The sequence below is a fragment of the Phyllobates terribilis genome, unplaced genomic scaffold (assembly GCF_046119375.1).
Source record: "Phyllobates terribilis strain yellow unplaced genomic scaffold, ASM4611937v1 Scaffold_162__1_contigs__length_4246735, whole genome shotgun sequence".
Taxonomy (NCBI): domain Eukaryota; kingdom Metazoa; phylum Chordata; class Amphibia; order Anura; family Dendrobatidae; genus Phyllobates; species Phyllobates terribilis.
Genome location: NW_027362922.1, coordinates 1,638,886 through 1,651,112, shown reverse-complemented (window position 1 = coordinate 1,651,112; position 12,227 = coordinate 1,638,886). Strand labels below are relative to the sequence as shown.

General features: G+C 44.1%; 1 protein-coding gene across 1 annotated transcript; it reads right to left on the bottom strand.

The window, feature by feature from the left end:
* Positions 1-4,482: 4,482 nt before the first annotated feature.
* Positions 4,483-10,869, bottom strand: LOC141207885 (securin-like). The gene is made up of 5 exons (XM_073664450.1): positions 10,860-10,869; positions 8,520-8,689; positions 7,956-8,031; positions 5,813-5,971; positions 4,483-4,556 (listed from the first exon to the last, which is right to left on the bottom strand). Exons 1-5 carry the CDS (start codon positions 10,867-10,869, stop codon positions 4,483-4,485), a joined length of 489 nt encoding a protein of 162 aa, XP_073520551.1.
* Between the last annotated feature and the right edge of the window lie 1,358 nt (positions 10,870-12,227).

Here is a 12,227-nt window from a genome sequence, read left to right as displayed (position 1 = left end):
TAACTCATCGCTCGTTGATCGCAGAAGCTTGCAAACTACGCCATTTTTTCCCTTATGATTTTATCTTTATTTAGATATCACACATCACATAGCTGCAGTCTGCTATTCTGGTGTTTTTGCGCTACAGCTCCCTGATTTTGGTTACAGCCCTGGAAAACTACCTATACATTCCTGGGCTGATTTGGTCACTACACATATGGGTCTCGTTACTGTCGGACGTATGGAACTCATAATATTTCATATCGGAGTCTATCTGGCTATGGCTGGTGGCCGGGAATTGTTTGTGAGTGCCTTTGAACTTAACGAACCATTTCCTCTTTCCTCCAAACTCTGGCCTGGGAGAAGGTGTCAATCTATCTCAGGTCTGTGTTTTAATTACCTCCTGCGTCTTTCATAGACAAGATGCTTGCTTCCTAACAAAGTTATAACACTCCTTGCCTGGCATCGTTTGCATTAGCTATTTCTCAGGCGTGTGCTAATTGGGGCTTTTGTGCTGAGCAGAAGGGGAATAAGGGAGGGGGGTGAACATCTATGTCAGGCAGATATGGAAGAACATTTTCCTGATACTAATATTTTTCTGACAATAACATTAGGTCATCATGTTGAATAAGTTGTCATTAGTTTTGCGCGCAAGTGCTCGTTACTTGAGTTTGCATCGGGTACTCGGATATGCACCAAGTATAGCGGGTGCTCGAGTGAGATGCTCGAATCCACGCATTTTCACTGTTAGACACCCCCCAAAAAGAAAAGTGTGGGGGATTGCTCGTGTATGGCAGGCAATCCCCCGTGTTTTTTTTTTTTTTTTGGCTGTATAACAGACGCAAAACATGCGGGGCGGAGACTTTTTTTTTTAAAGTCCTAATACAACCCTAACTCCAGGGATCCATTCACTCTAATGAGGCAGCAGGGTTAGTCTGGACTCCGTCTGGCCTCTGTTTAGTGGTGTCCTTTTTTCTTTTTTTTAAATAAAGGAGGTTCACAAAACTGTGGCCGAAGGCACTTTTATGCGTGCCTAATGAAAAGACGGACACCGTGGGATCACAGGCCAGAGGGCGTCTCCATTTGCCTCCTTACAGGGAATCTTCCGCCGAGGGTTCCATCTGAAGCACGTATTTCAGAGATTTACACGGATACCCCGGCATAAGCGTTCAGAGCAGGATAAATGTGAGCCCAGCTATACTGCGATCTTTGGGAGGCTTTTTTTTTCTGCAGAGACTAGTTTTTGCATCGCCATATTTTGAGAGCTATAACTTTTTTCCATATTTTGGCTGACAGTCATGTAAGGACTTGTTTTTTTGCTGGACAAGTTGACATTTTTATTGGTACCATTATTGGGCACATGACTTTTTATCGCTTTTGTGACCACACAGCTTCTAATCTTAATTAGCCAGACTTCTAAATTTGTTAAGCCAAGAGAAATACACTATTATCGTTGTGTTGACAATATTGACTACTCTTGGTTTGGAAACAATGTTTGTTAATATGCTGATTATCAATTGTACTAAAGTCAGCTAGTTTATTTACAAGAGCAGGGGATTTAGCTCAAACAATGAGACCTGAGCACTGTACCCCCCCTCCCCACGTGACTGATGACCTTAGCCACATATATAAATATAAAAAGGGGTTTTCTATCCTGCTGAAAAGGGAATCATGGAGAATCAGATAGACATTCTTCAGGACAGCAGATGGATAGCATGGCTCAATCCAGATTTGCATTCTACATGATTCCGGCCTAAGGGTATACGACCATGACTGGAAGGATATAGATCTGCTCCATTGACCATCAGAGAACCCATGGATACATTTGGGGGAACCAGGTTGGGACGATGAAGTCATCTAGCCCCATGGATATGTTGTTTGGAGTTGCCAGGTGGGACCCTCTGGTCACCTGGAACCCATGGAGACGTTCGGAGAAGCCAGATTGGGACCAGCCGGTCATCTGACCCCATTGAAGCTCTTGGAGAAGCCCAGGTGGGACCATCGGGTCTCCTGCCCTGTACCTCGGTGGACTGTCAGCTTCCTAAGCTTGCTGCTACCTCCTCTCTGTGGCAGCCCGCCAAAAGTGGGGAGCCACTAGTGAGGTAGCTGGCCCTGGAAGTCCCGAAGTTGCAGCTGATCTATTCTGGGCGGGCCAGCGGCCGGGTGAGACTGTGCAATGTTGTGGCATCTTGGGTGTTTGCTGGGACTGTTCTATATGTTTGGTGGTTCAATAAAGTATTGCCACACTGTTTTACCCTCACCCTGCGTTGTCTGAATAGTGTTATGCCCATGGAAGACTCAAGGTCTTCACAGCATTTAGGGGGTTAAAGTGCGGAGAGCGGTGCAGGCACTGCTCCTGGCACAGAGTGCCAGCTGTCAGAATCAGCTGACACCTGGCGGCTATCACACCCGCACAACCTGTGTGCGATCGCCATGTCGTAATACCTCCCTGGTCAATAAAGCCAAGGGCACAGGAATGTATTACCATGTCAGAAAGGGGTTAAAGGCAGGGAACTTTACCTGTGATTAAAATATACTGCAAGAGAGGAAGGTGTTAAATGTGTATTCATCTACATTTCTCAGAGATCACCTTTAACAATGCTCAAGCACAATTAGCTTGTAGTGAAGTGCAGTCATCGTTCTAAATTAGAGATATACAGTGCTGGCCAAAAGTATTGGCACCCCTGCAATTCTGTCAGATAATACTCAGTTTCTTCCTGAAAATGATTGCAATCACAAATTCTTTGGTCTTATTATCTTCATTTAATTTGCTTGCAAGGAAAAAACGCAAAAGAGAATGAAGCAAAAATCAAATCATTGATCATTTCACACAAAACTCCAACAATGGGCCGGACAAAAGTATTGGCACCCTCCGCCTAATACTTGGTTGCACAACCTTTAGCCAAAATAACTGTGAACAACCGCTTCCGGTAACCATCAATGAGTTTCTTACAATGCTCTGCTGGAATTGTAGACCATTCTTCTTTGGCAAACTGCTCCAGGTCCCTGATATTTGAAGGGTGCCTTCTCCAAACTGCCATTTTGAGATCTCTCCACAGGTGTTCTATGGGATTTAGGTCTGGACTCATTGCTGGCCACCTTAGAAGTCTCCAGTGCTTTCTCTCAAACCATTTTATAGTGCTTTTGGAAGTGTGTTTTGGGTCATTGTCCTGCTGGAAGACCCATGACCTCTGATGGAGACCCAGCTTTCTCACACTGGGCCCTACATAATGCTGCAAAATTTGTTGGTAGTCTTCAGACTTCATAATGCCATGCACACGGTCAAGCAGTCCAGTGCCAGAAGCAGCAAAGCAACCCCAAAACATCAGGGAACCTCCGCCATGTTTGACTGCAGGGACCGTGTTCTTTTCTTTGAATGCCTCTTTTTTTTCCTGTACACTCTATGTTGATGCTTTTTCCCAAAAGCTCTACTTTTGTCTCATCTGACCAGAGAACATTCTTCCAAAACGTTTTAGGCTTTCTCAGGTAAGTTTTGGCAAACTCCAGCCTGGCTTTTTTATGTCTCGAGGTAAGAAGTGGGGTCTTCCTGGTTATCCTACCATACAGTCCTTTTCATTCAGACGTCGATGGATAGTACGGGTTGACACTGTTGTACCCTCGGACTGCAGGGCAGCTTGAACTTGTTTGGATGTTAGTCGAGGTTCTTTATCCATCATCCGCACAATCTTGCGTTGAAATCTCTCGTCAATTTTTCTTTTCCGTCCACATCTAGGGAGGTTAGCCACAGTGCCATGGGCTTTAAACTTCTTGATGACACTGCGCACGGAAGACACAGGAACATTCAGGTCTTTGGAGATGGACTTGTAGCCTTGAGATTGCTCATGCTTCCTCACAATTTGGTTTCTCAAGTCCTCAGACAGTTCTTTGGTCTTCTTTCTTTTCTCCATGCTCAATGTGGTACACACAAGGACACAGGACAGAGGTTGAGTCAACTTTAATCCATGTTAACTGGCTGCAAGTGTGATTTAGTTATTGACAACACCTGTTAGGTGCCACAGGTAAGTTACAGGTGCTGTTAATTACACGAATTAGAGAAGCATCACATGATTTTTCAAAGGGTGCCAATACTTTTGTCCACCCCCTTTTTTAGGTTTGGTGTGGAATTATATCCAATTTGGCTTTAGGACAATTCTTTTTGTGTTTTTTTCATTGAAGACAAATTAAATGAAGATAATAAGACCAAAGAATTTGTGATTGCAATCATTTTCAGGAAGAAACTGAGTATTATCTGACAGAATTGCAGGGGTGCCAATACTTTTGGCCAGCACTGTATACACGGCTCCGGAAAAGCTACATTCCTCCAACACATGGTGAATTTACACTTTAGCAGAAGTAGAGTAGAAATTCCCAACTGTAATGCCATCCTTCAATATATGTAACAAGCAATACATTCATTAAAACATTTTTTTTTATTATTTAAGAATAAGCGCACTAACAAAATGGAGGACAAATAAATAAGTGACGTTTCACTGTTTAATCTGTTCAGTCAGTCAGGGGCATCTCCACAGCGATCTCTTCCAGCATGGCAAGGAAAGATGGAAGACTGTCAGCAGCATCTGGAATACAAAGTTATTTTGACTAGTGTAGAAAACCTATTTGACCTGCTATATAGCAATTCAGTGGTGTCCAATGACCCACATTAAGCATATAACGGCAGTTAAAGATCCGGTGCCCCCACCGTTATAGGAGGTATACTTAATGAGTACCCCTGGATGTGACCCCATCAGGTATTCTCCCATCACCTCTAGCTTCAAGCGCCCTCTAACCGGCAGTATCATTTTCTCTCAAGCTTCCCACCCATCTACACATCCAGATCTGCTGTTCTTTGCAGGGTTCTTCACAAGTCACCATCTGGAGACCTGCTCTTTATGGCTGTTCGCTAGACCTGATGTAAATGCACCCAGCTGTAAGGCACACGGGGGGTCTGAGCCCCAGAATGCGGACCCCTGCTGTAGGGAATGAGGCTAGTGACACTGGATAACAGTTATATGGGGAGAGTGAGGAGAACAAGGAAGCTAATGGTCAAGTCACTCAAAACCCAGCCCACCAGTCTAGACATGGATGAGGATTGTAGCCTGTTACCAACATGGCCGAGATTACTACTTAAATGGAATCTGCCATCAGGATTTTGGGACCTAATCTGAGCGACCGATTCCAGCGATGTGACACTTATCGGACTGCTTAGTGTAGTGCTGATAAATATCAATAATTATCAGTAGGAGACCACCACTAGAGGACTAGTAAACCTGCTGCCATGTAGTCCTACAGAGCTCATCCTCATCACTGATTAGCAGCTTTGACCATGGGTACAATTAATGGTGGGGTTACACAGAGCTCAGCATTCAGAGAACTGCTAGACAGAGAAAAGTGATGTCGCTTACTGTCATTTTTATGACCACAGGAATCAGGGTCTCTGCTACCCCATCTGAGTGCAGCACAATGTAGGGGCAATTACCTGGTGACAATTTTAACCCCATCAGCTGTACTCCTTCCCCTGCTGCTAGTTATAGGCTGCAGCAGTGACAGTGCAGGGGAAAGGGAGCGAGCTGTAAACCCTGCATGGCAAGACAGCGGGGCTCTGATTTATCCAGACTGGTGTTATTAAAGTATTTGCACCATAATTCTGGCGTCATATCTAACTGCTGGCAGTCACTGTTTTCACCAAATGGTTTTAGGCTTTTACAGTGCTTGGTATGAAGGTGTCAGAACTGCAGTCACCCGTATTGATGACAGTACCATGATGTGTAGTGATCTCTGCAGAGTAAGGCTGGCTTTCACCATCTTATCTGCCATTTCAATTATAATCACCTACCTGACGCCCAACTAAGTGCAGGGATGTCCATGAGGGCCGGCTCTAGGCTTAGTAGAGACGCAAACCTTTTAGCATCATTCACATTAGCTATAAGACCGACACCAGCCAGGGAGAGGTGACTCAGTTTATGTTCTTCTGGGACATCAAAGGTCTCAAAATCTACAAGGCAAAAAAATATATAATATAGTTTTAGCATAGGTTGATCTTTGGAAAAGGAATAAGCAACTGGCTGCTCAAAGATACCCAGCAATCTTGCTGCAAGTCCACTCATATCTTATGGTTTAAAAGGGCTTTAATGTGGTGCTTAAGATTAGGAGGCATTCCTAGATTGTAGTAAGATACGGCACTAAAATCTCTGTAAATACTACACCAACATGTGTGCTAGTTAGAAATTCACACATTCACCAGACATGTGGACAGGACAGTTTGGAAGAAATTACAAAGAACCAATCAAGAACCGAATATAGAAAATGTATGCATAAATAGGAAAAAACCTTTAATGAATACACGGTTAGGTAAGAGAGTGACACTAGAGACCGGCGCTCACACCAATGTACATACAATAGTTAAAATACAAAAATATAGAATAGATCTCACAGACACAGGGCAAAGTGTGTGGTATGGAATCCAATATATAATGTATCTGAGCAAAGATTATAGATCTAACCATGCAATAGCTCTGTCCAAGAGTAATTGAATAAATCTACTATATGACAAGATAAGAGTGCTTGTGCATAATCTGAATAGGGATTCCCAACACTTGGGTGGGCGCCACACAAGTCTGTGGACCACACAGGTACTAATGCTTTATTTACTACCGACCTTGATATGCACTAAGCACCTTTACATACTTCCTGTGTTGGGAATCCCTATTTGGATTATGCACTAAGCACCTTTAGATTTATTCAATTACTCTTGGACAGAGCTATTGCATGGTTAGATCTATAATCTTTGCTCTGATACATTATATATTGGATTCCATACCACACACTTTGCCCTGTGTCTGTGAGATCTAGTCTATATTTTTGTATTTTAACTATTGTATGTACACTGGTGTGAGCGCCTGTCTCTATGGTGTCACACTAAAAAACCTTTAATGAATACACGGTTAAGTAGATTTCCTATTTATGCAGAATTTGACTATTTTGTTCGGTTGTTCTTGATTGGTTCTTTGGCATTCCTAGTTTACCTTTGGGCTCAATCCACCAAAATGGGTCATCTAGCATCAATGAACTTGAACCACCTTCACTGCACACGTCAGTGTTGTGCCCTCCTCTCCCCACCCCCAAATAGCTGCAGAGTCCCACCTGTATAGTGGAGCCCAAGACCACACTCTGGATCTCTGGCACTCCTGATGTCACGTGCAGGGGCCCCAGGAGCCTCCGAACACCACACTGACATCTGTCTGCTCTCCTCCACAACTGAGCAGCAGCAGAAGCCCAGCTAACAGACATTGCTGTCACTGCAAACACTCATTGGATTAACTGACACGATGTCAGCGAGTTTCTGAAGATCCGGATACTGCAGCCATGAGATCTGTGGCTGCATTAGGCAGATGGGACATTGCAGCTAATAGAGAGTAAGAGTGTAACAGAGATGGCCCTAAACTGCATTTAAAGGGAATCTGTCACCAGGTTTATTGCCACCTGATCTGAGAGCAGCACAACGTGGGGACAAAGATCCCCAATTCCAGAGACGTGTTGCTTTCTGGGCTGACTGCTGTAGTTTTGATAAGTGATCCTCCACCAGCAGGAGACTGCCACCAGAGGACTAGTAAAGCTGCTGCCATGTAGTCCAACCCTGTCCCCACAACTGATGGATAGCTCTATACACCGTGCATAGGCAGAAAGCTACCAATCAGTGGTGTGGGTGGGGTTATACAGAGCCCAGCATTCAGAGCATTTGTAGATCTGCAGCAGACACAGTTACTCTGAACTGCACCAAGTGATCCATCACTGTAATCAGGGTCTCAGCCCCTAAATCATGCTGCTCTCAGATGGGGCAGCAAAATCCTGGTGACAAATTCACTAACCCCATCCAGCTTCAGGTGCAAATATTAGAATTGATTCTGATGCTCAAAATTAAATGTAAAGGCAAGTGGCTAATGGCAGGCAATAGGTACAGCAAGGTGTGGAAGAGTTACCTGCAGGATTGTAGGGAACAAACTTCTCAATGTCGGGGTACTGCTGCTCGTCTGTCTTATCAGAAGTGTCAGAAACCTAGTGGGGAACGGGAACCAGGTCACAAGCTTCATTTATCCAGTATTTACCATTAGGTTCTCCATATATGATCTGAAAAGGAGTCAGCCAAGCCCTTGTGGCATAGTTGTGGCCTGGCCATACACTGTTTGGCTAGCAGCCATCTCTCCCAACATACAGATGAGCTCTCATGTGTGTTCTGTGGGGAGGAGGGTAATCTGCTGCCTCTAAGCAATGTGTGCCTAGAGAACAAGGAGCGGGTATTTGAACTGAACATTTGTTAGGGCAGCCAGGAGACCCCCATACACGTTAAACAGCTAGATTAGCCAGATATTAGCCCACTTTAATCCAACAGATAATAATGGGACTTGTAATAGTAGAAAATGCCATGTGATCTTCTTGCAGATGTTCCTGTGGCATTTTAGGATTATGTAGATACAAGTCTGTACATCAGTACAGGGCAGAACACAAGAGCGGTGTATGATCAGAGCTGCGGTAATACATTATACCTGTATAACAGCTGGCGCAGGCTTTGGCACTTTCCGGTCTCCTTTCAGAGGCTGCCCGTTCTTCTGGGTCATTACTTGCTTGTTGATATTTCCTAGAGCTTTTCTTGATGTTTTCCCACATGATACAGAACCGTGCACTTTGTCCTGGTGGGTTTTCACAAGCGACTTTCCTTTTTAAAAAAAAAATCAGATACCTTTTATTAAAAGACATTTTTAACATTGCACATAAACATTGAGGCATCACCCAACTGGCAATGCCCTTCAAAACCCACCCGTTCCCCCTCCCCCCGCCCATTACACCCCCAAAAACCATATGGCAAAGACAAATTTAATTACAGACGGCATATTATCATATAGCTTATCTAACTGTTAAAGCATTGATAATTTGATCCATGGATACAGAGCATAATATCTAATAGTCAGTGATTAGTTAAGTAGAACCTGAGAGACCACAACATTTCAGACTCAACTGATATTTAAAATGGACATAATATGATAACCATGAAACGTGCTCCATCTACCCCAGATTTGATCAAATTTCCGTATAGCCTTCCGCTTTTTGTACACTCCCTCTTCTAATCTTAATAAAAGACGCAATCTATCCAAGAATTCCTGGAACCTGAGAGGGATCCAACCAATGTGCAGCTATAAGCTTTCTGATCTGATATAGAGTCCTCTTAACGGCTATTATTTCATCCTCGTCACATCCTATTATTTCTACATGGCCCAACACACACTTTAGGATATAAGGGTAGATTACACTCAAACACATTATTAATGTACTACACACACATTCCAGAATACCGCGACCCTCCTACACGTCCACATCATATGCATAAGATCTGCTCCTTCCTCTCCACATTTTGGACACACACTGTCATTCCTTGCTCCAATGCGCTGTAGAAATTTGGGAGTTCTATATACCCTATGCAATAAGTACAACTGTGAGAGTCTATGTGCCGCACATGTAGATAGTATCGGAACGCTCCCCACCACATCTTCCCATTCTTCCGAGGTTATAGTACCAATGTCACGCTCCCACCTCTCCTTAACATTTAAGGGTCTGTCCCACTGAAATTGCTGCATAAGTATCCCGTAGATTCTGGAAATCAATCCCTTCCCACCTCTATGGCATAATAATGTGTTAAACAGTAGATGATGTTGGATTTTACTCTGCATATGTCGCGGCTGTACAAACCATGCATGCCTTATTTGGAGATAAAAGTAGAAACTAGTTTGTGGAATACAGTATTCTTCTTTCAGCTGATGGAACGATTGAAATATTTCCCCCTCTAATATTTGTGCCACATTAGTTATTCCCAATTTTTCCCATATTCCGAATCCTTTCAATTTCTGGATCTCTGGAAGGCCCGCATTATGCCACAACGGGGTAAAACCCTCTATTCCCAACAACAGTTTGATTTTCTGCCACGTTTTCCCCATAAGTGCTAGGGTCGGAAGATGCCGCCTAGCATCCCACCCCGAGATTCCCGTTTCTAGAAAGGAGGTAATTGGCAAATTGTGTTTGAGTAGAAGTATCAGTTTATCTAGGTTCCCCTGAATTAACCAGAGTTGTTGAGTCTGAGAGGCTAGAAAATATATCCATGCATTAGGTGCGGCTAGTCCCCCCTGATCTTTGGGCCTTTGAAGTGTATCCAACCCCTTTTTTCCAGATCAATTCCCGAAATAGTGCTTGAAATTTATAAAATTTTCTCATGGAGACCCAGACAGGTGAATTATGAAGGATATATAATAATTGGGGCATTAACACCATTTTAATGAAGTTAGTTCGACCTACTACTGATAGGGGGAGTTTGCTCCAAGTATTGGCCTTTTGTTGAAATCTGGTAAGCAGTTCAAGTAAGTTTAAAGGAATGTAATCTCCGATAGATGTGGTCACTCTAACTCCGAGATATTTAAATTCTCGCACAATCTTCAATCAAGTATTCCCTGCCCTAGTATTCAGAGACAAACCATCCACCGGCATAAGAACTGATTTATCCCAATCAATCTGTAGGCCAGAATGATCTCCAAACTCCCTTATTAAATTCATAGCCGTCGTCAGAGATTGCTCCGTGTCGCCCAAAAACAACAGAAGGTCGTCGGCATATAGGGCTACCCGCTCCTCCAGTGTTTTATAGCGGAACCCCTGTATTTCGCTGCTGGAACGAAGCTTAACAGCCAACGGCTCCATAGCCAGGGCGAACAGTAAGGGAGACAACGGGCAGCCCTGACGCGTGCCTCTGCCCATTTCAATGCTACCAGAAAGATTGCCATTAATTTGAATCTGAGCTACCGGATTGTTATACAGAAGCCGCGGCCAGGCCCGAAATCCAGTACCAAACCCCATCTTTCTCAAAACAGCCCATAAATACTCCCATTCGACACTATCAAAAGCCTTAGCGGCATCAAGTGATAGCACTGCCCTACCACCCGCATTTTGTGACTGCATTTGCAGATTAAGAATTAATTGCCGTCGACTTGGCCGGTATAAACCCAGTCTGGTCTTCTGCAACCAAATGTGTGATAACCGCCACCAGTCTGGTAGCCAAGACCTTAGCTAAAATTTTTACATCTACCGAGAGTAAGGATATTGGCCTATATGATTCAGGGTTTAATGCATCCTTTCCAGGTTTTGTCAAAAGAACTATGCTAGCCTCCCTCATTGAAGTCGGCAAAGCCCCCCCCTCCCTCGCCCCCTTAAGCCCTTCCAGTAACCTGGGAAGCAAAACCCCCCCAGCTTCCTTATAAATTTCCGCGAGGATCCCATCAGTACCAGGGGCCTTGTTATTTTGAAAATCTTTTAAAGCTTCCTGCATCTCCTCCAGTGTAATTGGTGCATCTAGTTGCTCTCTCTGGCCATCTGTCAGACATGGTATTTGCATATCATGAAGATAGAGATCTATGTCCCTTTGCGCCTTAGTCAGTTTGGAGGAGTATAATTGTCTGTAAAACTTCCATTGAATCAGTAATTACCACACCCTTAGTATCCCTGATAGGTGCAATCATAGGAGCCCCAGTCTGGGCCTTGGCTATGGTGGCCAGCAAGTGCCCTGTACTCTCTCCCTCCACATAAAATTGCTGTTTAAGAAAGAACCGTTTATGCTCCGCTTGTTTCAATATATGATCATTTAGTGTAGCCTGTGCCCGTGTCCAGTGTTCCCTATTCTCTATGCTTGGGGACCCAACATACCTCTGTTCCAATATGTCTACTTCCCTCCGCAGCTCCTGAAGACGGGCCCTGTTTTTGGATTTGATCATGGAAATTTCCTTAATCAGGATCCCCCGTAAAAATGCCTTCATGGCTTCCCATACCGTATTTAAAGGGGCAGAGCCTATGTTGTCTTTAAAGAAACGATCCAATTTACCTGCTAAGTCCATCTGTTCCCCAAATACATCCAGCCAGTAGGGGTTAAACCTCCACAGTGCCCTTCTGTTTATGGTGCCAGGATCGACCCCCAAAACAACCAATAATGGTGAATGATCAGATAACAATCTCGTGCAGTATTCTACTTTAGTAACTAGAGGGACTAGATGACTATTTCCCAGAGCCAGGTCAATTCTGGACAGAGGAATAGGATGGCGAGTAACACGAATACTGCTTAACATTTGGGAATCGAGCCCGCCACACATCTACCAAGCTAATTTCCCTCAAGACCCTTGCCAACGACGTCTCTTGATGAGCCCCTCCCCCCACATTACCCCTAT